General features: G+C 61.5%; 1 protein-coding gene across 3 annotated transcripts; it reads left to right on the top strand.

The window, feature by feature from the left end:
* On the top strand, nt 2,366–23,161 carry ATG2A (autophagy related 2A). 3 transcript variants are annotated; one of them, NM_001190278.1, is given in 43 exon segments: nt 2,578–2,787; nt 4,718–4,880; nt 4,988–5,140; nt 5,245–5,347; nt 5,754–5,889; nt 6,044–6,142; nt 6,431–6,527; nt 6,610–6,774; nt 6,878–7,018; nt 7,129–7,366; nt 7,451–7,595; nt 7,692–7,784; nt 8,227–8,385; nt 8,505–8,748; nt 9,140–9,236; nt 9,365–9,524; nt 10,431–10,573; nt 10,654–10,799; nt 10,889–11,049; nt 11,619–11,769; nt 11,892–12,085; nt 12,193–12,273; nt 12,718–12,824; nt 12,914–13,006; nt 14,547–14,617; nt 14,820–14,896; nt 15,507–15,671; nt 15,819–15,945; nt 16,032–16,242; nt 16,245–16,253; nt 17,008–17,010; nt 17,013–17,216; nt 17,640–17,775; nt 19,432–19,632; nt 19,766–19,867; nt 19,950–20,034; nt 20,131–20,263; nt 20,349–20,421; nt 20,591–20,673; nt 20,903–21,024; nt 21,171–21,325; nt 22,241–22,393; nt 22,478–22,894. In NM_001190278.1, coding segments are annotated over 43 exon segments (5,787 nt in total). In that variant the 5' UTR covers nt 2,578–2,616; the 3' UTR covers nt 22,715–22,894.

Genomic DNA, 24,666 nt, shown 5'->3' on the forward strand with positions numbered 1-24,666 from the left:
GCGTTCACCGCATGTTGTCTGGGGGAGGTGGCAGGAAGGACCTTTCTATCCCTCTGAGTCCTGTCTACTTTGCTGCTCTGACACAGACACTGCACTGTGTCCCGGCCACAGAGGGAATCGGGCTTAAGAGTCAACCCACAGGCACCCACTTCTGAGAGACAGATGTGGCCCCTAGTAAAGTTTTAATGAAAGATAGGACATGCATGCCACCTCAGAGGCAGGAAGCAAACCTAGGAAGCAGGCATCTCAGATTGGAGGTCTGGACATTGGAAATGGCCCCGTGTCCCCACCCCTTGTGTGTACTGCTCTCAATTCCCACTGCTGGGGAGTGGTAGCTCCCTCCTAGACTGAACATAAGGACACTTTTTCCTAGACTCCAGAATCTGCCCTTCTAATCCCACTGCCTTTGGGAGAAGTGATGCTTGTTCATTCACTTGCTCCACAGGCACCGAGGCACACAGCCTCAGTATCCTTTCCTGTAAAACGGGGATGTTAATAGTGCCTCCTGGGAGTTCCCTTCGCCGCATAGTGGTTACCAAACCCGACTAAGATCCATGAGGTTTCGGGTTCCATCCCTGGCCTTGCTCAGTGGGTTAAGGATCCAATGTTGCCGTGAGCTGTGGTGTAGGTCGCAGACACGGCTCAGATCTGGCGTTGCTATGGCTGTGGTGTAGGCCAGCAGGTGCAGCTCGGATTCAACCCCTAGCCTGGGAACCTCCATATGCCGCAGGTGCGGCCCTAAAAAGAAAAAGAAAAAAAATAGTGCCTCCCTATGAGCCTGTGTGGTAAAAAGCAGATGAGGTCATGCACATGGAGTGACACGTCCAGGGTCCAGGACAGTCCATGGGCTCCATTCATGATGTCTCTTATTTCTCCTAATTAATAAATACTCAGTGAACCCAACTCTGCCCCTGGCCTGTCACAGGGGTCAGGCAGATCTCTTGATTCATTTCACAATCATTTTCTGAGCAGCCATCCTATTAGCCAGGCTCCTAGGACAGGGGGGGTCTTAGCGTTTCCTGCAGTTCTCTGAGGCTGTTCCTCAGTCTCTCCCAGGTAAGGAGCTGTCCCGCCTATGAGCCCAACCCCAGGTTAAGAGTGATAAAACAGGCTCACAATAGGAGCAGCTTAAATAGGACTTGCTTGAAGCCACACAGAGCTGGCACTGGAATCTTGATCCCTGCCCCTCAGGCCAGAGGGGCTGCCCTCGCTTCAGGCTGAATTTTGGCTTTAGACTGCAGTCCATCTCCCTGCTAAAGCTAAAATGGAATTATAATTCCATCTTCAGTCATCATGATGTTAGGGTCTTGTGGAGCAGGGCTGGGCAAACTTTTTCTGTAAAGGACCAGAAAATAAATTATTAGGCTTTGTAGGCCTCTGTCTCAAGTACTCAACCCTGCTATGGTAAGAAAGGAGCCCTAGAGAATACTTATTCAAACAAGCACGGCTGTGTAACACTAAAACTTTATTTGTGGACACACTAGTGAAGTTCATATGATTTTCACATCATGAAATCTTACCCATTTGGGTTTTTTCCAACTCTTGGAATATGTAAAAACCATTCTTAGCTCAAGGGTGATACCAAACAATGAATCTCTGCTCAAGGGGGTTGGAATCCATCCTTTGTGTCTTGGGTTTTTGTTTTGTTTTGGGTTTGTTTGTGTTTTTTGTTTTTTGTTTTTGGCTGCTCCAGCAGAATGTGAAAGTTCCCCAGGCCAGGGATTGAACCAGCACCCCAGCAGTGACCCAAGCAATTACAGTGACAACACTGGATCCTTAACCTGATGCAGCACAAGAGAACTCCACTATTGAGTTTGAGGATTTGGGATGTAAAAAATTGTTGTTATTATTATTGTTGTTGTTGTTGCTGTTGTTACAGGGAGGGGCCAGAGGCCTGGCCAACTACAGGGAGAAGGGATGATCAGTTAATCTGTCCCGCATTTCAGGTGAGGAGTGGAAGACAAGACGTCCTTCATGATGCTTTCTGTTTAAATCAGTTTTTCTTTTCCGTAAAATAGTGACAATGATCTCTATCTTAGAAGATCGTTGTGAAGGTTGAATGAGATAAAGGAAGGTAAGGCGTTTTATAAAATGCAAGTGTTTATTCACTTAATCTTTCTAAAGATGCGAGCTGGGGCTCTCGCACTGACTATTCTTCTGGAAAGCGCACAGCGAAGTTGGATGGGACACTGTCCCTTTAAATCCTTCCCAACTACCTCAAGTACTAGTTGGACGAGTCGGCACATGCGCATTCCTTTGCGGGGCTGGTACCTCAAGCCACAACAGCCTTCCCAGAGCCCTTAGGAGAGAGGTTAAAGGTCCTCCCACACAGAATTTATACGCAAGCGTAAATCAAGATTGGGAGCCCTATATCGTACCGCGAGCCCAGTCCCTTTTTCGCGCCTCAAGGCTCCGCCCCCGCGGCCAATCAGGAGGCCTCGCCCTTCCCAGTGGCCAATGGCAATAAGCGTGGGGGGCGTGGTCAGGCGTCCGGGGGTGCGGCCTGGCGCTAAGAGAAGCGGCGGGGTGAGCCGGGGGCTCTAGTGAACAGCGCAACCGGACGGGGAACGCTGGCGGGCGGCAAGCGGAGGCGGCCCGGGCCCGGCGCTCTCCGAGATGTCACGATGGCTGTGGCCATGGTCAAACTGTGTGAAAGAGCGGGTCTGCCGCTACTTGCTGCACCACTACTTGGGTCACTTCTTCCAGGAGCACCTCAGCCTGGACCAGCTCAGCCTCGATCTATACAAGGGCAGCGTTGCCCTGAGGGATATACACCTGGAAATCTGGGTGAGGATTCAGGCCGGAGCCCTGGAAGGGTCCGAACGGGGAGGAGGGGGCGCAGCGACCTGAGGCTCCTTGCGAAAGAATCGGACTAGGGGACCAGGCACCGGGGTGGAAAGGCCTTGGGCGTCCAGCCCCTTCCAGGGGTCACAGGGACCCCAGCTGATCGCCTCTAGAGCCAGAAGCTGTACGGGAAGGGGGTTCCTGCCTCTGCTTCACAGGAGGGGAAACTGAGACTGAGGATTGGGATGTCACTCATCTGGAGATAAGTGACAGAATAAGCATATCATGTTTGAGGCCCGAGTTGAGCACTTGGTGCCAATGGGGCTTAGGAAAGGGAGGGGAGGGATCAGAGAAACCAGGGGGCCTCTGTTGGGACCAGGCCAGGGAAGTGACAGAGTTTGGGCATATCGCTGGTTAGGGGAGTCTGGAAGAGGTCCAGGACCCTGCTGAGGGCACCTGTGGGAAAGGTGCCCTGACCTCCTAACCCCACGACCCTGGGCCCAGGGGGTGGGGTTCACCGCGGGATATGTATGTCAACAACCGCGTCAGCACCAGTGTTGATCAACACTTTGTGTGGCTGCCTCGCTGCCTTACTTCCTGCTTTGGAGAGAGTGGGATGGACCAAGTTGGTGTTTGGGGAGGGGCTTGGGCATCCGGCATCCCCACCTAGAGGAAAGCCCTCGGAGAAAGGTGGAGAGGCCTGGCCTCAGGCAGAGAAGAGCGACTTTGGGGAAGCAGAGAGGAGTAAAGTCTGGGTCAGGCCTGAGCCTGGGGGCTGTGACTCACCGTTCAGCTGACCTGGGAAGTTGCAAAGTTGCTTAGAGGCACCAGACCGGGTCTGGCACTGGGTCAGCCCCCCAGTCCAAAGTAACAGGGGTGGGCATGGAATCAGGGGCTTCTCAGTCTTCTGGGGGAGCAGACAGGGTGCTCAGCCTTAATACAGTCTGGGCAGGAGAAGCCGGCCTTCCTGAGCAGAGACTCCTGAGCCCGGAGTTGGTGGCACTTCTTGCCTGTGAATCCCGGTGCAGGAGACCTTTTCTGACCTCTGACCTCAGCCTCTTTCTGTGTTCCCACCCACCCTGCCCTCTGGTTAGGGATTTAATTGGCTCCTAGCTAGGCTGCTTTCCTCTTGGCCTCCAGGGAGGGCTTGGGCCGAGGTGGATTGAAGGTGCTTTCCCAGGATGCCAGCCCTTCTCCCAGCTGCCTGGCCTGCAGGTCCCCAGAGTGCCTGGGACCCCAGGAGAGGATGAGAAATGAGGCATGGGTCTCAGTCCCTGTCCCCATAGTATACAGGGTGACAAGCCTAGTCCCTGAAGTGTTCCCATCTGTGGCTCTCTGAGTGAGGAATTTGGACTTGATCTCTTTGGGTCTCCTGGTTCTGTCATGTATCTAATTCATGGGTCCAGCAAGTGTTTACTGAGGCCCTCTCTGGGGGGCACCACACAGAGTGCCTGGAGTCACTCCGAGAAGGCAGGTGGGCTCCTGCCTGCGGGGAGCTCCCAGACTGGTGGGGGTACATCTCCCCTATCAGAAACCAGAGCTGCGCCTCAGAGAGAGGGACCGTGACATCATGTGTCTCTGGAGCTGGGGGCCCGCTCCCACTCAGGTCAGACCCCTGCCTGCCTCTCCTGGACACTCTCCTAAACTCCATCTCACCCGGATGATCGGGGGTGCTGCCACTCTCAGCAAGGCCTTTGCATGTGCTGTCCCCATGCGGGGCTCCTTCTTCATCCCTCAGCTCTCCCCTCTTCTGGTTGGAGAGACTGCGCACATGGGACTCTCCATGTGTAGGGAACAATGGTGCAAAGACTGTACCTTGTACTAGGTAGCAAGGGCGTTCTCCAAGCAGGACCAGCCAGGCAGAGAGCAGCGCCAGGGAGCCAGCTGGCTCTGGGGCTCCCCTGAGCTGGCTTTGTCTCCTGCCTGCTCCCAGTCGGTGAATGAGGTGCTGGAGTCCATGGAGTCACCGCTGGAGCTGGTGGAAGGCTTCGTGGGCTCTATCGAGGTGGCTGTGCCCTGGGCCGCGCTGCTCACTGACCACTGCACTGTGCACGTGTCAGGGCTCCAGCTCACCTTACAGCCCCGCCAGGGCCCAGGTGAGGGCAGGGCGAAGCTGGGGCAGGGGGTGGGGGTGAGGGCCGGGGAGCAGGGCACCCAGGAGTGGCCTGGGCCTGCCCGCCCTGAGACCCTCTTCTGCCTGCAGGGCCGGGGGCTGCCGACTCACAGAGCTGGGCCTCGTGCATGACCACAAGCATGCAGCTGGCTCAGGAGTGCCTGCGGGACGGGCTGCCCGAACCCTCTGAGCCACCACAGCCCCTGGAAGGACTGGAGATGTTTGCCCAGACCATCGAGACAGGTGAGCAGGCCCTTCCACGGCCCATAGGGCAGGGGCCTCAGGCAGGGAAACTCTGTCTGCCCCTTGCTGCTCTGCCCAACCTGAGACCCCTTCCCACCCCTCAGTACTGCGAAGGATCAAGGTGACCTTCTTAGATACTGTCGTGAGGGTGGAGCACTCGCCCAGTGACGGGGAGCGTGGCGTGGCCGTGGAAATCCATGTGCAAAGGTAGGGGGCCGGCCAAGCAGGCCAGGCTGGTGTGAGGGAGAGCGGGGTGAGTGGCTGCTGAATGGCTCTGCCCCTGACCCCACTCCCAGCCCGGGCTCCTGGAAAGTTTCGGAGCAAGTCCAGGTGGGCCTGGGCCGCGGCGTGACCGGAGCTGTGTTGTGAGCCTGGGGTGGGTGTCCAGGGGCCAGGTGGTGCAGGCCCAGGGTGGCCGGGGCCCTGAGGATCAGGTGACATGCTGAGGGTCTGTGGAGCAAGCACTGGCCATGGAGGCCCAAGAGGGCCTGGCTCTGATGGGGCAGCCCTGCAGGCCGGACTTTGCCAACCCCAGGCCCCTGGGGCAGACACTGAGGGCAGCGGGAAACCAGCCCAGGGAGGCCTGGGCAAGAGCTGGCCCTCCACTCCCCAGACTGGAGTACTGCGATGAGGCCGTGCGAGACCCGAGCCAGGCACCGCCCGTGGATGTGCACCAGCCCCCCGCCTTCCTCCACAAGCTGCTGCAGCTGGCGGGGGTCCGCCTGCACTTCGAGGAGCTCCCCCCGCAGGTGGGCCGACCCTGGTCCTCACTGTGGCTTTCTCCCTCTAACCCCTGTCCTCTCTGGCCCTTGACCCTGCCCTGCTCCACCTCCATCCCTCTGACCGTTTTGTCACGACTGGCCCTTTTTGTCCCCTGCCCTCCTGTGTCCTCTCGCCTCCCAGGAAGGACCTGCACAGCCTCCTTTGCAGATAGGCAGCTGCTCAGGGTGCCTGGAGCTCACGGTGAAACTGAAGCAGAATGAGGCCTTCCCAGGCCCCAAGGTGGGTCCTCAGACCCCTGGGGGGGGAGGGTGCCCCATCTCAGAGCCTTCCTCAGCAATGCTGATCTTCCCTGGCACAGAGCGGGGTCACTGAGTGGGGCAGATCACTGCCTTCTGGCAACTGGAGAAACCCAGGCTCAGAGGGGTCGGGTTGTAGCCAGGGTCACACAGCCAGCCGGTTGGTGACGGAGCTTAGCCTGGCAGCGAGCATTGTACCTTGTCAGGGTGAGGGCAGGTGGGTGGCGGCAGTGGCTGGTGTGGGCTCCACGGTTGCTTTCTCCACCCCCAGCTGGAGGTGTCTGGACAGCTGGGCTCCCTGCACCTGCTCCTGACCCCGCAGCAGCTCCAGCAGCTCCAGGAACTGCTCGGCGCCGTGAGTCTTGCAGGTGAGGCCTCCAGGCGGGCCAGGGGGACAGGGTGGCTGCGAGGGGGCCATCCGGACTAGACTGACACAAGTGTCCTTTGTAGACCCCGAGGGCCTGGCTGACAAGCTGAATAAGAGCCGCCCACTAGGTGCTGAAGACCTGTGGCTGATCGAGCAGGATCTGAACCAGCAGCTGCAGGCAGGGACTGTAGCTGAGCCCCTCAGCCCAGACCCTTTCTCGCACCCCCTCGTCAACCTGGAGAGCACTGGTGGGTGTGGAGCCAGACCTGGCTGTTGGTGGGGTGTCTGCAGTGGCTGCAGGAGTCAGGGGGACAAGCCTGGCTGGCTCTGACCCCCTCCTCTGGCCCACAGACCTCTTCTTCTCCATGACGGGCCTCACAAGCAGTGTGGCCTCGGCCCTGTCCGAGCTCTCCCTCTCCGACGTGGACCTGGGCTCCTCTGTGCACAGCACCCCTGCGTCTCGCCGGCCGTCTGCCCAGGCCCCCCCAACCGGTGAGTCCTCCAGGGGCAGGACGGGCTGGAGGAAGGCCCAGCGCCAGTCCTTGTGGCTTGGGGTGCCCGGGAGCTCTGGGGAGCCTGCCCTGAAGCCTTTGTCCGCTCAGGTAAGACGGCCCCTGCACCCCCTTCGAACACCCTGCGCCCCGACTCGCTGCTGAAGATGACTTTGGGGGGCGTGACCCTGACCTTACTTCAGACGTGCGCCCCATCTTCCGGACCAGCTGACCTCACCACCCACTTTTTTGCTGAGTTTGATGCCTCCAAGGATGGGTCCTTTGGCTCCCATGACTTCTCCCATCTCCGACCGCGCTTCCAGAGGGCCTGTCCCTGTAGCCATGTCCGGTACAAGCCCATGGTGGGGCCTGAGCTGGAGGGGACTCCTTGGGCCCCCAGGCCCCCTTCCAATGCCCAGCTTCCTCCCCGTAGGCTAACAGGTGCCGCCGTACAGCTGTCCTGGGAGCTCCGGACCAGCAGGGGCCGGCGGGTGACCAGCACGGAGGTGCACTTCGGGCAGCTGGAGGTGCTGGAGTGTCTGTGGCCCCGGGGCGCTTCGGAGCCCGAGTACGCAGAGGTAAGGGCTGAGCGCCAGGGCAAGCGAGGCAGGGCCTGGAGGCGAGGGCGGGCATGTGGGGCTTGGCCCCCCCTTCATCTCCCATTTCCCTCCCAGATCCTGAGCTTCCCCAGCAGCCTGGGCTCCCAGGCCTCCACTCAGCCCTGCGCGCATCTGCGCCACACACAGACCCTGCGCCGGGTGTCCAAGGTAACTGCGCCCCCCTCCCCGGCCCTTGCCTCTTTCCCATGGGGTGTGCCCCCCAATGGCCCCCTCTGGGGCCTCCCTGTTCCCGCCCTCCACCCTCCTCACCTCTGCTCAAACCAGGACCCTCAAACACACCTGGGCCACCCCCATACCATTCTCTTAGCCCTGTTTCCCCCCTCCTGGCTCATTTTGGCAATTCTCTGCCAACCTCCCTGCCTGGGAGTGGTAAGTGTCGGGTAGCTTTCATTAAACAAGCCTGGTCACCTGCCTCAAGCAGGCTGGTGAAGGTGCCCCCATCCGTGCCCTCCTGGCTCCTTACCCAGGCTCTTCTCCCCGCAACTCGGGAGGCCTCTGTGTTCTTTCTGTTTTCGCTCAAGGGGAGCCCTGCCCACCCTGCCCTCACCCACCCCCCAGCCCCCGCTGACCTGAGCACCCTCACCCTCAGAGCCGGCCCCGGCGCCCAGCTGCCTGCCATTATCACTCAGAACTGGCCCTGGACCTGGCTGACTTCCAGGCAGATGTGGAGCTGGGGGCCCTGGACCGCCTTGCTGCCCTGCTGCGTCTGGCCACCACACCCCCTCCCAAGCCGCCTGCTGGCCTGCTGGTGAGATGCCCAGCTGGGGTGGAGAGCAGGGCATGGGCCCTCTGGCCCTTGACCACAGTGGGGGTGGGGGGTGGGGGTGCGGGGTGCTGGCAGCAGCTCTGACACCCCCCCACCCACAGGCAGAGCCCCCGCCAGCTGCTGAGCAGCAGACTGTAGTGCGCCTATTGGCACCGCGGGCCACACTGCAGCTGCACTTCCCCATTGCTGACCTGCGGCCTGAGCGGGACCCCTGGGCGGGCCGGGCCGTGCGGACCGAGCTGCTGCGGCTGGAGCTGATTGAGCCCCAGTTCCGGTCAGAGCTGAGCAGTGGGCCTGGTCCCCCAGCCCCCACCCGCCTGGAACTGACCTGCTCCGACCTACATGGTAAGAACCGCCCAGGGGGCGACCCCTTGGGCAGGGGGCGACCCCTTGGGCAGGGGGCTCAGGCCTCTAGGAGTGGTGGGTGGCCTTTGGGTTAGGAAGGGGCTGGATCCCGGTGGGGGCAGGCCCCGGCCCAGGCCTCATCAGCTCTGTGAGGTAGCAGTGTTGCCCCTCCCCGGGCTCTGCCAGGCAACGGGCAGTGTAGACTGTTTCTCCCTGGGCCGCCCAGGTGTGTGGGGGGGAGGTCACAGGTCTGTAACCGATAAAACACAGCTGTCATGGGGAGGGGGGCGCCAGGCTCACCTCTTGAGGCCCCACTGACCCACCTAGTGTGGGGGAAAAAAATGGGGACAGGTGGCGGTAATGACCCCCTGCCCCTCCCCCTCCCCTCCAGTCACCTACGAAGATGGTGAGAAGCCACCTGTCCCCTGCCTGCGGGTCTCCAAAGCCCTGGATCCCAAGAGCCCTGGGCACAAGTACTTCTTGCCCCAGTAAGTTGGGGCTCTGGAAGGAGCAGACAGGAGAGGGGGGCTCTGCTATTACTAAGGGTGGTGGGAGGCCACTGGGGACCAGGGGCTAGGGGACCCTGCAGGCCAGTGACAGGCCTGTGCCCTGCCAGGGTAGTGGTGACCCTGAACCCCCAGATCAGCAGTGCACAGTGGGAAACGGCCCCGCAAAAGGGAGAAGAGCTGGAGCTGTCGGCCGAGACTCTGTGCGAGCTTCGGGAGCCCGAGCCCTCACCCTTCTCCTCCAAAAGGACCATGTATGAGACGGAAGAGGTGAGGCCTGGGACCTTCTGAGTCTAATGGGAGCCACTTGGTGGCTGTGGGCCAGCGGGGCAGGATCCCCTGGAGCACCAGACACTGTGACCCCTGCGCCAATGAGACGTTCCCTTCTCCCATCGTCTGGTCAGTGGGGAGGCAGGAACTCCGCAGCTCCTGGGGCCCCAGAGCGGGGGCGGTGGTGAGGGCAGGGCCGGGGGCGTGGGTCCTCGAGGGGGAGATCCCGACCCCTTCCCATCAACCACTTTTCAGCAGTGGCATTTGGGCCCCAGAATCCTCTTCTCTGAAGGTGATGAGGGTTGAGAGAGAGGCAATCAAGGGCCCGGCCTCTGAGCCAAACAGCCTGGGTTTGAATCCGCTGAATCCGCTGAGTGATGGTGTCATCTCGGGGAGTTACCTGCAGATGCGCTTCCCCATCTGGAAAGCAGGGATAATGACCCGAATAAAGGAGCCGACCTGAATGAGCGCGTCGCCGTCCTCCATCCCGTTAGCGGAGGGTCTGTGTGAACGAATGAATGAATGAACGAATGACAGGTCGGGCAGCAGATCTGGATCAGATTCTTTGTCTCTTTTTTTTTTTTTTTTTTTTTTTTTTTTTGCCTTTTCACCTGCGGCCTATGGGGGTTCCCAGGCTAGGGGTCTAATCAGAGCTGTAGCCACTGGCATAAGCCCCAGCCACAGCAATGTGGGATCCGAGCCACATCTGCGACCTCCACCACAGCTCAGGGCAACGCCGGATCCTTCACCCACTGAGCAAGGCCAGGGATCGAACCGCAACCTCATGGTTCCTAGTTGGATTCGTTAACCACTGTGCCACAATGGGAACTCCGATCTGCATCAGATTCTGAAGCCAGCAGCAGGCCCTGACGTTTCTCCTCTCCCCGTCCCCACTCCCCGGTCCAGATGGTGATTCCTGGAGACCCTGAGGAGATGAAGGCCTTTCAGAACCGAGCGCTGGCACTGTCCCGCTGCAGCCTGGAAGTGGTGCTGCCCAGCGCCCATGTCTTCCTGCCCAGCAAGGAGGTCTACGAGAGCCTCTACAACAGGTGGCGATGTGGGCGGGGCAGGGGGTGGCAAGGGGCCGGGCCGGGCCTCCCTCACCGCCAGGGTCCAACCACCTTCTCAGGATCAACAATGACCTGCTCATGTGGGAGCCTGCGGACCTGCTTCCCGCCCCTGTTCCCTCCCCCGCCATCCACCCTCCTGGCCTCCCGGGCGCCTCGGGCTTCTGGCACGACAACTTCAAGATGTGCAAGTCTGCCTTCAAGCTGGGTAGGAGGGGTGTCCTGCTGGGGCCCTGGGACCAGGGCAGCCCGCCCCCCGGGGGCTCCTTCCCACTGGGCTCCTTGATCTCACCCCAGACTCGGACTCGGATGATGAGGACACGCAGCACTTCTCAGCAGGGACATCGGGTGCCCCCCCGCCCCCGGCCCCCGAGTCCCTGGGCCGTCACTCCCAGAGCACCTTCTCCGCCCTGGTGACGGTGTTCAAGGGTCGGATCACGGCCCACTGCGAGACCAAGGTGAGGGCAGCCGGAGGAGGTGAGCCCTTGACCCCAGAGCCCCCACTGGCACGAGAGCCAGGCCAGTGTGAGTAGCTCCAAGCTGGGAATGTGGGAAACAGGCCCCACCGGGGGCTGAGCGTGGCCTGTCTAGCCAGCAGCACCCACCCACCCCCACGGACCCACCCATCCCATCACGCCCTGCCAGCCATTTATTAGTACCTGCTGTGTGCAAGCCCCGGTGCCGGAGTCCAGCTGGGCACCCTCTGATGCTGGGTAGCGTATAAGGTGGGGACGCTGACACTGCCCCTCTGATGCAAAAGAGAAAGCGCTGGAGCTCCCCGGTGGCTTAGCGTTTAAGGATCTAGCGTTGTCACTGCTGTGCTGCAGGTTCAATCCCCAGCCTGGGAACTGCATGCCACAAGTGGGGCCAAAAAAGGGAGAAAGTGCTGGTCCAAACTTGTAGCAGTGTGGGTGGAGGCTGGAGCTGGTTCTCATCAGGCCAGGGCTCCAGGAGGTCTCCTCACCCCTGACGGTGTGGGGGCGGCTGAGTGTAGCCGGTGAGGCCCAGCCACGTGCTCCGTCTGCAGGATGAGTGTGGGAGGCGGCTGGAGGCCACACACGGGGAACTGGTGCTGGACATGGAACACAGCACGATCTTCAGTGTCTCCCAGTACCGAGGCCAGCCGGGACTCGGCTACTTCTGCCTGGAAGCCGAAAAGGCAACCCTCTACCACCGAGGTGTGAGGGCTGGGGGCCAGTCGCCATGGGGTCTCTGGGGCCTGTGGACAGGAGGGACGTATGCCCTGGGCGGCGTGGGTGGTCAGCCCGCTTGGCAGGGGGCTCACCAGATGCCTCCCCAGCGGCCGTGGAGGACTACCTGCTGCCCAGCCGCCTGGAGCCGCCCACCTTTGCTCCTCCGGCCCAGCTGGCCCGAACCATCTACCCGTCGGAGGAAGGGGTGACTGAGCAAGGAGCCTCAGGCCGCAAGGGCCGGGGCCCCCACATGCTGTCCACGGCGGTGCGCATCCAGCTGGACCCGCACAAGAACATCAAGGTACAGCCGCATCTGCTTCTGGCCCACCTGTTTGGTGAGGGCTGCCGCCTCCCTGGTGCGTGGAGGGCTGGGCTGCTGCCTTGCCGACTGTGCCCTCCTGCCCCCAGGAGTTCCTGGTGACACTCCGGCTACACAGAGCCACCCTGCGTCACTTCATGGCCCTGCCAGAACAGAGCTGGCACTCCCAGGTGAGCAAGGGGGGTGTGGGCAACAGGTCTCTTAGGCTTGGCTTCTTTTTTTTTTTTTTTTCCTTCTTAGGTCCACACCCTCGGCATATGGAGGTTCCCAGGCTAGGGGTCTAATCAGAGCTACAGCCGCCGGCCTACGCCACAGCCACAGCAACACCAGATCTGAGCCACGTCTGCCACCTATGCCACTGTTCATGGTAAGGCCGGATCCTTAACCTGCTGAGCGAGGCCAGGGATCGAACCTGCAACCTCATGGTTCCTAGTTGATTCGTTTCCGCTGCGCCTCGACGGGAACTCCTCTAGGCTTGGCTTCGGAGCAGAGCCCCCCGGGCGAAGGGTGTGATGGACAGCTGGGTGGCAGCAAGTGGGTGGCTGCGCTGGGGTGGGGAGGTTAGAGCAAGGACACCCCTCATCCTCCTGTCCCTCTCACCTGGGCCCCCAAAGCTGCTGGAGTTCTTGGATGTCCTGGATGACCCAGTGCTGGGCTACCTGCCTCCAACGGTCATCACCGTCCTGCACGTACACCTGTTCTCCTGTGCCGTGGACTACAGGTACCCAGGCACGGGGGCCGGGCACCGGGAGGCTCTGACGTGGAAGGGGCCTGCCCGTGCCCAGCCCAAGCGTGACACACCCCCTCCAGGCCCCTCTACCTCCCTGTACGTGTCCTTGTCACTGCCGAGACCTTCACCCTCTCCAGCAACATCGTCATGGACACCTCCACCTTCCTGCTCAGGTATGCGGCTCCCCCACCCCACCCCACCCCCCGAGCTCCCTGTCCATCCCATCCAGAGTCAACAGCAACTGCCACTCCCCCAGGGTCCTGCCCACCTGCTGTATATCCTCAGGCCCCTCTGAGCCTTTCCCTACGTTGCCATGATGCTCCCTGAGGAATCAGATGGGGTTTCACCTCCCTAGAGCCAGTCAGCCTCTGAATCACACATCAGAGCCTTAAAAGCACTTGAGCTCTGTGACCTGGTCATTTTATTTCTGGAAATCATCTTAAGGATATAAGGAGGAGTTCCCATCATGGCTCAGTGGTTAACGTATCCGACTAGGAACCATGAGGTTGTGGGTTCGATCCCTGGCCTCGGTCAGTGGGTTAAGGATCCGGCGTTGCTCTGAGCTGTGGTGTAGGTCACAGACGCGGCTTGGATCTGGTGTTGCTGGGGCTCCAGCGTAGGCTGGTGGCTACAGCTCCAATTCCACCCCCAGCCTGGGAACCTCCATATGCCGCGAGTGCAGCCCCCCCCCAAAAAAAGGATATAAGGGTAAGAAAGGTGGAATGTAAGCCTCCATAGTATAATTTAAAACAGTCAAAATTGGAGTTCTCGTTGTGGCTCAGTGTTAATGGACCCAACTGGTATCTGTGGTGATGGGGGTTTAATCCTGGTCCTACTCAGCGGGTTAGGATCTGGCATTGCCACGAGCCATGGTGTAGGTTGAGGATGCAGCTTGGATCTGGCATTGCTGTGGCTGTGGTGTAGCCTGGCAGCTGCAGCTCCAATTGGACACCTGGCCTGGGAACCTCCATATGCTGCGGGTGTGGCCCCGGAGAGGAAAAATAAGTAAATAAAATTGTCACAACTTTGTAAACAATTTAAGGGCCCCCAGATTTCCTGTCAGTAAACATGGCCCACCCAGCCATTAAAGTCAGATTGAAGAACATTAAGAAATATGGGGAGGGAGTTCCCATCGTGGCTCAGCGGAAACGAATATGACTAGCGTCCCTGAGGACACAGGTTCGATCCCTGGCCTCGCTCAGTGGGTTAAGGATCCAGTGTTGCCATGAGCTATGGTTGCAGACGTGCTTTGGATCCCACATTGCTGTGGCTGTGATGTAGGCTGGCAGCTGAAACTCCAATTTGACTCCTAGCCTGGGAACCTCCAAATGCCGCAGGTGCAGCCCTAAAAAACAAACAAAAAAAAAGTACCAAAGGTCACAAGAATTGAAAGAAAAAAAAAAAAAAGAACAGTGCTGGCTATGGGGGGACAGGACATCTTCCGGGGCCACTCTGAGGCCCAGGTGAAGTGGAGGAGCTGGAAGTATTTGGCGAAAGCTAAGTGCTGCCTCCTTTAAGAGAGGCGTGGTTTCCCAAGTGCCTGCTGCCAGTCACCACACAGTACAGACAAGACACCAAGGCCAGAGAAGGCCTGGTGCCAGTTTCCTGTGGGAGCCCCCTCTGCCCACCTCTGGGAGCCCCACCCCCAGCAGCCCCTAAGGAGCTGCCACCTGCAGCAGCTCCCGGGCCCTTCTCAGCCCTTCTCCCCACCAGGTTCATCCTTGACGACTCCGCCTTGTACCTGTCTGACAAGTGTGAGCTGGAGGCCCCGGATCTGCGCCGAGGTGGGCAGGGCCGGGGCTGGACTCCCTCCCCTCTGAGGGACAGTGTCCCCTGGTCCCCAGAGCAGCCACAGTCCTCGTCCGGCTGCTGGCCAGGGTCTCAGCGCCCATACCTGTGTGCACACACCCAGATAAACCCAGATTCTCCCCCTGGGGCAGGGGCCGGGGAGGGTGAGGCAGCAGGGGCTTCTGCCTTCTGCCTCAGATTACGTCTGTGTCCTGGACGTGGACCTTCTGGAGCTCGTGATCAAAACCTGGAAGGGGAGTGCCGAGGACAAACTGGTGAGTGTGGCTGTCGCCCCAGGTCCTCCAGGCCGAGCGGGTCTGGGGGCAAGGGAGCCTTCAGGGGTCACCCTCTCTTAGCTTCTGCCCCCTCGGCCTAGGCTCAGGTCACAGTCACTGACGGCCCTGCCCATGCTGGGCTCTGGTCATCAGCCCTCCTGGGAAAGGCCAGGCCCTCCGTGGCCATCCCCCAGCATGAACCCTGCCAGCAGAGGGCAGCTGTAGCCAAGAGAAAGCAGAGCTGGAAGTTCCCTTGTGACACAGGCCACGGCGGCGGTGTGGGTTTGATCCCTGGCCTGGGAACTTCCACATGCCGCAGGTATGGCCAAAAAAAAGAAGCAGACAGCCTTTGTGGATGCCCAGTTTCCTCCTCTGTAAAAGGGAAATGCTGGGCCGTGCCTCCCTGGGCTGAGGCGAGGGACTCAGGAGGCTGGGCATGCAAAGCCCTTCACAGGAAGTGCACTGCTGCTTCCTCAGGCGGCCCTGGGCAAAGCCCCTGTTACTCCCTGGGCTCAGTTTGCTCAAGCAGCCAGTGGGCCGTTGGGCTGGGCCACCAGCCCCATCCAGGTATGGCGGGCATAGGGCCTGGGCTGACGCCCGTGCCCTGCAGAGCCAGCCACTGTTCGAGCTGCGCTGCTCCAACAACGTGATGCACCTGCACAGCTGTGCCGACTCCTGCGCTCTGCTGGTCAACCTGCTCCAGTACGTAATGAGTGGGGGTGACCTGCACCCCCCGCCCCGGCCCCCCAGCCCCACGGAGATCGCCGGCCAGAAGGTCCAGGTGAGGCCTGGTGGGACAAGCTCCCAGAGCTCTGCTGGCCCCTCTCCTGCCGTGGCCGCCAGGGACCTGGTGACGGGGGAGCCCTGGGGCCCGCCCCTCCCTCCTGACACTCATCCACCACTCCTTCCCTGCCCTGCTCAGCTCTCCGAGAGCCCAGCCTCCCTGCCCTCCTGCCCCCCAGTGGAGGCAGCCCTCATCAACCAGCGGGACCTGGCTGACGCCCTCCTGGACACCGAGCGCAGCCTGCGGGAGCTGGCCCAGGCTTCAGGTGGTGTAGGGTGCCGTGGGGCCGGCGGACAGTCAGGCACCCCCACTGGGCATCCCCCAAACCAGCCTCTCTTTCTCCCCGCACAGGTAGCACCTTCTTTCAGGCTTCACCAGTGTCAGTCTACCTGTTCCCAGGTGAACGGAGTGGGGCCCAGCCCCCCTCGGCCCCTGTTGGGGCCCCCACCAGCAGCTTGAGGTCCAGCTCGGAGGCCAAAGAAGATGAAAAGGAAGAGGAGGGGGATGGAGACACTCTGGATAGTGATGAGTTTTGCATCCTTGATGCTCCTGGTCTGGGCATCCTGGTATGTAGTGGGCAGGCGGCCGGGGCCAGGGAGGGTGGCCTAGTTCTGGACCCTTCTAGAGCTCCCACTGTGCGAGGGGTAGAAGTGGGGTTGGGTCCATGGGTGAGCCTGGAGGGTCTCCCTGGGGAGGCAGCTCTCACTCTGGCCTTTGAACAGATTTCTAGAGGAAAAGAGAAGGGGCCAGAACATTCCAGAGTAGGGAGGGAGAGGAGTTCCCATAATGGCTTAGTGGTAATGAACCCGACTAGTGTCCATGAAGATGGGGGTTTGATCCCTGGCCTCACTCGGTGGGTTAAGGATCCAGCGTTGCGTAAGCTGTGCTGTAGGTTACAGACGCGGCTTTGCTCCCACGTTGCTGTGGCTGTGGCGTAGACCAGCAGCTATAGCTCCGATTTGACCCCTAGCCTGGGAACCTCCATATGCCGCGGGTGCGGCTGTAAAAAGACCAAAGAAAGAAAGGGAGAGAGGGGACAGGGCAGAGGGCAGGAGGGTGAGCAGAACCATTTGGCTGCTAGGGTGTGACCTCATGGCCCCCAAGTGCCAGTGGGAATATCTGAACTCACTGTCACATGCCAGCAAGACCTAGTTCCAGGGAAACACGGCTGGCAGGAACGAGGGGTCACTCAGGGCACTCAGGACAGTGGCCCGTGAGGGCCATCTTTTGTGAAAAGGGGGAGGGAGATGTGAGGCGGGGGGAGAAGCAGGCAGCCTGGACCTGGGAGAGCATCTGTGCCATATGCTCCTTGGCCTTCTCCCTGCAGCCCCCAGATGGGGAGCCCGTGGTGACGCAGCTGCATCCAGGCCCCATCGTTGTGCAGGATGGGCACTTCTCACAGCCGCTGGGCAGCACGGACCTGCTGCGGGCCCCCGCCCACTTCCCGGTGCCCAGCAGTCGTGTGGTGCTGCGGGAGGTGTCCCTCGTCTGGCACCTCTATGGGGGCCGAGACTTTGGGCCCCACCCCGGACACAGGTGAGGAGAGGGTGCAGGTGGCAGCTGCAGCACCAGGGCACTGGGCTGGGGTCCAGCTCTGACCCTCAGCAGCCGGTGGCCTTGAGCCAGATCCTCACCTTGCTGGCCTCAACTCTTTTTCTTTCTTTGCCCCGCCCACCTCCCAGGAGAGGGTCTCCTGCCCCAGACTGAAAGTTGAGCGGGAACAAGGGGGAGCTCCCACTGTGGCACAACGGGATCGGGGTCGCTCCCCAGCCTGGCACAGTGGGTTAAGGATCCGGCATTGCTGCAGCTGCAGCTTAGGTCACGACCATGGCTCAGATCTGATCCCTGGCCTGGGAACTCCATATGCCACAGGGTGGCCAAAAATGAAACAGGAGAAAAAAAAGGGAACAGGGGGAAGGAGTTCCCCTGAGTCAGCGTGACCCTTGTTCCTCTTCCCAGGGCAAGAGCTGGCCTTGCAGGCCCCAGGGGCTCCCCTTCCCGCTCCTCCGGCCCCAACCGGCCCCAGAACTCCTGGCGTGCGCAGGGGGGCAGTGGGAGGCAGCACCATGTCCTCATGGAGATCCAGCTCAGCAAGGTGAGCGGGGGCCTCAGGGTGCGGAAGGGGTCAGGGTCAGGACCCATCTCTGCTGCTCGGCTAGCACTTCACTCCGTGGCGTCTTCCCGAGGGCCCCTGGTCATGCACTAAGCCACGTGACCATGAAGCTGCTGCCGTGCTGTTTTAGATGCTGGATGTAGCGCTGAGCTAAGCAGACACAAACCCTGCCTTCCTGTCTCTTGTGGAGGAGGGAGCCCAATAAGACTAGAGATATATAGGAGTTCCCATCCTGGCTCAGTGGTTAACGAACCCTACTAGCTTCTATGAGGATGCTGGTTGGATCCCTGGCCTCGGCTCAGTCGGTTAAGGATCCAGCGTTGCCATGAGCTGTGGTGTAGGCTGCAGACTCAGCTCGGATCCCAAGTTGCTGTGGCTGTGACATAGGCCAGCCAGCTGCAGCTCTGATTCAACTCCTAGTCTGGGAACCTCCATAGGCTGTGGGTGTGGCCCTAAAAAGACATAAGGGAAAAAAAAGACTAGAGGTGAATAGAGTCAAACATGATGACATGATGCCCAGGGAAAGCGGGCCAGCAGAGGGCACCGGGAGGGCAGGAAAGTCCCCATGTAAATGGGCCATTTGGCACAATGAAGCGAGGAAGTGAGCCCGGAAGAGGTGCGGGGCAGAGGGCAACGGGTGAGGGCTGCAGTCAGGGAGGCCAGCAAGGCTGCAGCTGGCAGGGAAGAGAGCAGGAGGAGGTGAGGCCAGTGGTGGCCAGGGCTCCACAGAGACCCGATGCGACGCAGCCTAGGAGCTGGTGCCAGCGAGGGGTGACAGGGAGAGGAGGCCAGGGCTGGTGAGGGAGGCTCTGCCCCGTCAAGGGCAGAAAAGAGGCCAGCGCCCTGCACACCAGGAGCAAGGGCAGCAGGCAGGCTTTGGAGGAAGTGAGGTCCTGCCAGGCCATAGGGAAGAGTTTGTAGGGCGGGAGGTGGGCAGGCAAAGGAGAACTCTGGGAGTTCCCACTGTGGTGTCTGCAGCTCCTGGACACAGTGGGTTAAGGACCCAGCATTGCCGCAGCTGCAACATAGGTTGCAGCTGTAACTCAGATCTGATCCCTGGCCTGGGAACTCCATATGCTGCAGGTCAGCCAAAAAGAAAAAAAAAAAAAAAAAAAAAAAAAAGAAATGGAAGTTCCTTTTTGGCACAGCAGGTAAAGAATCCGGCGATGCCACAGCTGTAGCACAGGTTCGATCCTTGGCCCAGGAACTTCCATGTGGCATGGGTGTGGCCAAAAAAAAATGAGGTAGCAAAGCTCCCTCCGGATGAGTGATAGCAGCCCCAAGACCAGGTGCAGCATGAAGGTGACAGAAGTACAGAGGGATTAGGGGGCATGTTTTGAGGAAACAAAACTGACAGACCTGGTGATGGGGGGATTAGAGGGCAAGACCAGAACCAAGGTTTGCACTTGGGGTGATAGGGCACGGGTGCCACTGAGGCTCTGGGAAGGCTGAGAGCAGGGCAGATGGATTGGGGTGGTGTTGTCGGGGGGCGGGGGGGGGTGTCAGGAGCTCCCTGCATTGGTGTCCAGGGGGCAGCCACAGCGGGGACTGATGTGGGGCTGGAGGCGGGGAGCCTGGGTGAACCCCCTCCCTCTCCAGCCCCGCCTCCCCAGCCTCAGGCCTCCATCCACTCTGCAGGTAAGCTTCCAGCATGAGGCGTACCCAGCGGAGCCCGGCCCTGTCACCCCTGGCAAGGAGCTGGAAGAGCAGCCGCTGTCCCGCCAGGTGTTCGTCGTACAGGAGCTCGAGGTCCGAGACCGGCTGGCCTCCTCCCAGATCAACAAATTCCTGTACCTACACACAAGCGAGCGGATGCCGCGGCGCACCCACTCCAACATGGTACAGGCCACCCCCGTGGGCCCCCCCCAGGCAGGGCACCCCCGGGGTGTGTGTGAGCCTGGAGGATGTGGGGGGTGCTCGGGCAGGCTTGGCCGAGGGGACAACATGGACAGGACTCATCCTCTGCCTTCAGCTCAAGATCAAAGCGCTGCACGTGGCCCCCGTGACCAACCTGGGTGGACCTGAGTGCTGTCTCCGCGTCTCGCTGCTGCCTCTGCGGCTCAACGTGGATCAGGTGAGCGGGCCGATTGAGGGCAGAGCCCGAGGGTATCCCGCCGCCTGGGGGCCTCTGACCTGACGTGCTCCTGCCCCGGCAGGATGCCCTGCTCTTCCTCAGGGACTTCTTCACCAGCCTGGCTGCCAACATCAACCCCATGGTCCCGGCGGAGGCTGAGCCCTCAGGTGAGGGGTGGGCAGGGAGTGGAGGGTCCGGGCTTCCTGCCTCACAGCCAGCCCTGGGCCCAGCCTTGGTCTCTGTGCACCCCATCTCTCCTCCAGCTCACCCCGAGACCCCAGTCCAGCCCAGCAGTGCCCAGGAAGGGCAGCCCGAGGGTATGGAGAGCATCGGCGCCCAGGAGGCCGCAGGCAGTAGACACGGTGCCTCCTCGGAGCAGCAGCCCATCTACTTCAGGTAGGGCTCTGGGCTGGGGGCACCAGGCCAGGCTGCAGGGAGCCAGGCCAGTGACCCAAGGACCCCTTCCCCACTCCCCACCCAGGGAGTTCCGCTTCACGTCGGAGGTGCCCATCTGGCTGGATTACCACGGCAAGCACGTCACCATGGACCAGGTGGTAGGTGGCACCGTCAAGCCCCGTTCTGCCCAGGAGCGGCCTGGGCTTTGGGAACCAGGGGCCAGGGGTTGTGTCCAGCCACCATCAGCTGCCGAGTCAGCCTCCAGTGGCACCTGTCGGGGGTCCCTGGGCCCCATCACAGACACTCCAAGCCTTCCTCCCTCCCCAGGGCACTTTCGCAGGGCTCCTCATAGGCCTGGCCCAGCTCAACTGCTCGGAGCTGAAGCTAAAGCGGCTCTGTTGCCGGCACGGGTGAGCCTCCAGGCCTCTCTCAGGGCCTTTCTCTGTTCCTGACAGTGGCCTAGGCCAAGACGTCACCCCTCTGGGACCTCAGTTTGTCCTCTGTAAAATGGGCACAGTCATTCCTCCACAGGGCTGGGTGGGGGCATGGGGAACGTTGGGGTGCTTTGGGTCCTCCTGGCCCTGTGACCCCCTCGGCATGGCTCTGCCCCACCCCACCCTCTTCCTCTCCCCTTCCTAGGCTCCTGGGTGTGGACAAGGTGCTGGGCTATGCTCTCAATGAGTGGCTGCAGGACATCCGTAAGAACCAGCTGCCTGGCTTGCTGGGGGGCGTGGGCCCCATGCACTCTGTGGTCCAGCTCTGTGAGTATCTGACTTTGGGGGTGCTTGAAACTGCCATACTCTTGGGCAGCCTAGAAGCTGCTGTTGGGTAATAATAAGTGGAAGAGGTTCCACAGCAGGGTAGGTGGGGGCAGCCTTGGGCATCTCTGACAACCCCATACCCCTAGTCCAAGGATTCCGGGACCTGCTGTGGCTGCCCATCGAGCAGTACAGGAAGGACGGGCGCCTCATGAGGGGGCTGCAGCGGGGGGCTGCCTCCTTCGGCTCGTCCACAGCCTCAGCCGCCTTAGAACTCAGCAACCGGCTGGTGCAAGCTATCCAGGTAAGTAGGTACCTCGTGTCCGGGCCCTGTGGGGCCGGAGGCTCTGCTCCATGCTGCCCAGTTCCATCCCCACAGCTCTACTGAAGGTGGGCAAGCTGGGTATGTGGTATGTAACGAGCCAGGTCACTGAGAGGCCGGGTGACCAGGGTGCGGCCCACAGCTGGAACCCCTGAGAACCACAGGAGCTCCAGTGTGGGAGGGCGAGTGCCCTGCGGGCTAAAGCCCAGTAGGTCTGTGCTCACGGCCGTGTCTTGAAGGGAAGGGAAGAGGGGTGGCTCTGTTTACCGACAAAGAAACCGAGGCTCCCAGACTGGCCCAGGCGCAAAGCAGGGAATTGTCGGGAGCTGCTGGAGTTGCCCTGAGTCAGGAGTGGAGGGGGCTGGCCCGGCAAGTGTTTAGTCCTGGGGAGGGGGTGTGAGCTTGCAGGTGCACAGCATGGGGGTGGGGGGTGGGGCCCAGGCAAGGTCGCTAGAGAAGCCGGAGGGATAAGCAGGCAGCTGACGCCCCTGGGAACACTAAGCTGGCCTGTGGCACAGCCAGGTGAGGAAATTGGGTGGGAAGGGGTGATGCTGAGGGCAGAGGAGCCAGTGGACAGAAGGGTCACACCTGGAGACGGCTCTGTGATCTGCAGGGGAGGGCGGGACGGGAGCCAGGTCTCTGCCAGGGCTGTCCCCTGGAGCCGGCAAGGAGCAGGATGGGCACTGCGAGCAGCTCAAGCTGCATCTGGGGCACCCAGGTCCCTCAGGAGGCACGCAGCCCCCGACCTGGGTGGGGGGTGCCTGGGCAGGAGCAGCCGCACAGTGAAGTGTGGCTGTGGGCGGGGCAGGGGCAGGGGGGCTCGGGGCTGGGGCCGAGGGGCCGTCCCTGTCTGCCCGGGGCCCCTCTCCTCACCCGGTGGCCCCCGTGCTCCCCCAGGCCACAGCGGAGACGGTGTATGACATCCTGTCCCCGGCGGCGCCCATCTCCCGCTCCCTGCAGGACAAGCGCTCCGTGCGGAGGCTGCGTAAGGGCCAGCAGCCGGCCGACCTGCGGGAGGGCGTGGCCAAGGCCTACGACACGGTTCGCGAGGTGAGGAGGCCCGCCCTGCCTGTCCCACGTCCTCCTCCTGCCCTCCCCTGACCCCGACCCCGCGCTGACCTCCGCCCTCCGCAGGGCATCCTGGACACGGCTCAGACCATCTGCGAGGTGGCCTCTCGGGGCCACGAGCAGAAGGGGCTGACAGGCGCGGTGGGGGGCGTGATCCGCCAGCTGCCCCCAACCGTGGTGAAGCCCCTCATCCTGGCCACGGAGGCCACGTCCAACCTGCTTGGAGGGATGCGCAACCAGATCCTCCCCGACGCGCACAAGGACCACACTCTGAAGTGGCGTTTGGACGAGGCCCGGGACTGAGCGCCGGGCAAAGGACCCAAGGGCGCTGCTGCCCACCACGCCCGGCCAGCCCGGCGGCACCTCAGTTCCCACACCTCCAAGGGCTGAGGCCCATAGCCGGCCGGGGCCGGCCTTCAGAGGACGGAGCGGGAAGGACCCTGCCTGGCCCACCCGCTGCCAGTGGCTGTGAGAGTGGAGCCTCCCTGCCTGGGGCCTCGGCCCTGTCTCTGCACTTTTCCTCTGGGGAGAAAGGACACTGCCCCCCGCACCACCTGGGCCCACACTGCTGCCTTGTTCCAGGATGGAGGCTCTCGGACCCTCGGACCCTGACCCATCAGCCAAGTGTCTTCCTGCGTCTTGGGGGGGAGGTTGGGAGACGGACCCCGTGCGGTTCAGTGTATTTTTAAGCTCCTTGCGTGTGTGGGTCAGTGTCTGCATGAAGTGGAATAAACTGTGCCCACCGCCCGCCCCCTCTTCCTCTGTCCCTGCCCTGCCCCGGCCTCAGCCTTGACCTCCACCGCCCCCTGTCCCCACCTCTGCACCCAGCACCTCCCGTGTTGCCACCAGAGGTTGCCACACGCTCTCCCGCCACCCCTGGCCTCTAACCAGCCACCTGGCCACCCCTCTGTTCCTTCCCCTGGCTGCCCTGCTGCTGCACCAGGCTCCTTGCCACTCTCCCAGGGGACAGCCACCCTGGCCCCACTTCTGATGTGACAGGAGCTGAGTGGAGAAGGGAGAAGTGGTCCCAGGAGCCCACCTCACCCAGACCTGGTTTCTTGGCTCTGTCCCTGAAAGGGCCGAGGTGCCCACCCTACCTGAGGCCAGGTGTGGGGGGACGGGTGGGAGGACGCTGGACCAGAGCAAAAGGGTAGGGCTTTGGAGTCCTCGAGGGAGGCTCAGACCCTGACCTTGAGACCTGAGGCCGAGCCATTGGTCTCCGAGCCTCAGATCCTTCCTGGTAATCCCTGCCCGGCTGACCCAGGGACCAGGAGGGTCAGACGACACCATTCCTAGAGGCTACCCCTGCCATCCTTAGCAGAGGCTTTTCAGGTGACTGGAAACTCTGCCCTGGGGTCCCAGCTCCAGGCCACTGGAAGGGGAGGGGCCCTGGGGGTAGCCCTGTGGCTGGTAGGGGTCCTGAGGGTGATGTTTGCACGGAAACTTATATGGGATCAGAAAACTGCTACCTTTGCTCTGCCCCCACCAGCAACAGTCCCTACGTTGTCTCCTGTGAACTAGGCAGAAAGGGCTGCTCCGATCACATGCACGCTCCCCAATGGGGAAACTGATGCCCAAGCTAAGAGCCAGAGACAGAGAAGCCGCTCCTTGCTGGGCTCATCTGCAGACCTCTCAGGCCAGCAAAGCTCCCCTTTGTGCCCCTGGCAGCCCCTCCTCAGTGAGGGGGATCTGGGCACAGAGTGAGCAGGGCAGTTTTGTTCTGACCCCCAGGGTCCTCCCTGCCCACGGTCATGTGCCACAGAGGCTGTGCGGGGAGGGAGGGAGATGGGCTTTGAGGGCCAGGGTCCGATCCCCCGGGAGAGGTGGAGGGGCCCAGCCTGGTGCTTCCTGGGGCCGCCCCACCCTGCCCGCGAGCACAGTCCAGGGTTTCATGCCCTTCGAACCGCACTTGTGATCGGTATTGACAGGCGGCAGGATAATCATTAACCGCTGCCAGGGGTTGGGCCAACGGCTCAAAAGGTGCTGGGCCCGGGGGACCCTACTTCCTCCTTGTGCCTCAAGGGCCAGCCAGGCACCCAGGTAAGAGCCTCCCCCGGGCGGTCAGACCCCTGCAGCCCCTCTGTCCCCAGGGTGCCCCTGAGCCCAGCCCTGCTGAGGAAAAAAGGAAGGGACCTGGGCAATTGCTGGGTGACCCAAGGAAGTCCCTTCCAGCCCCTGGGCCTCTTTCCACCTGTAGGGTGAGGGGTCAGGACTCCTGCTGCCGCTGCCTCTGCCAGACCAAACCAGACAAGGCA

Source organism: Sus scrofa, chromosome 2 (assembly GCF_000003025.6).
Source record: "Sus scrofa isolate TJ Tabasco breed Duroc chromosome 2, Sscrofa11.1, whole genome shotgun sequence".
NCBI classification, from domain to species: Eukaryota; Metazoa; Chordata; class Mammalia; order Artiodactyla; family Suidae; genus Sus; species Sus scrofa.

Excerpts from the sequence above, each read along its gene's own strand:
- ATG2A (XM_021077540.1), top strand. The coding sequence starts at position 2,617 with ATGTCACGATGGCTGTGGCCATGGTCAAACTGTGTGAAAGAGCGGGTC. Across the intron at positions 5,141-5,244 it reads TGCCCAGACCATCGAGACAG|TACTGCGAAGGATCAAGGTG; the intron begins GTGAGCAGGCCC and ends CCCACCCCTCAG. Across the intron at positions 14,897-15,506 it reads GGAGTGCCGAGGACAAACTG|AGCCAGCCACTGTTCGAGCT; the intron begins GTGAGTGTGGCT and ends CGTGCCCTGCAG.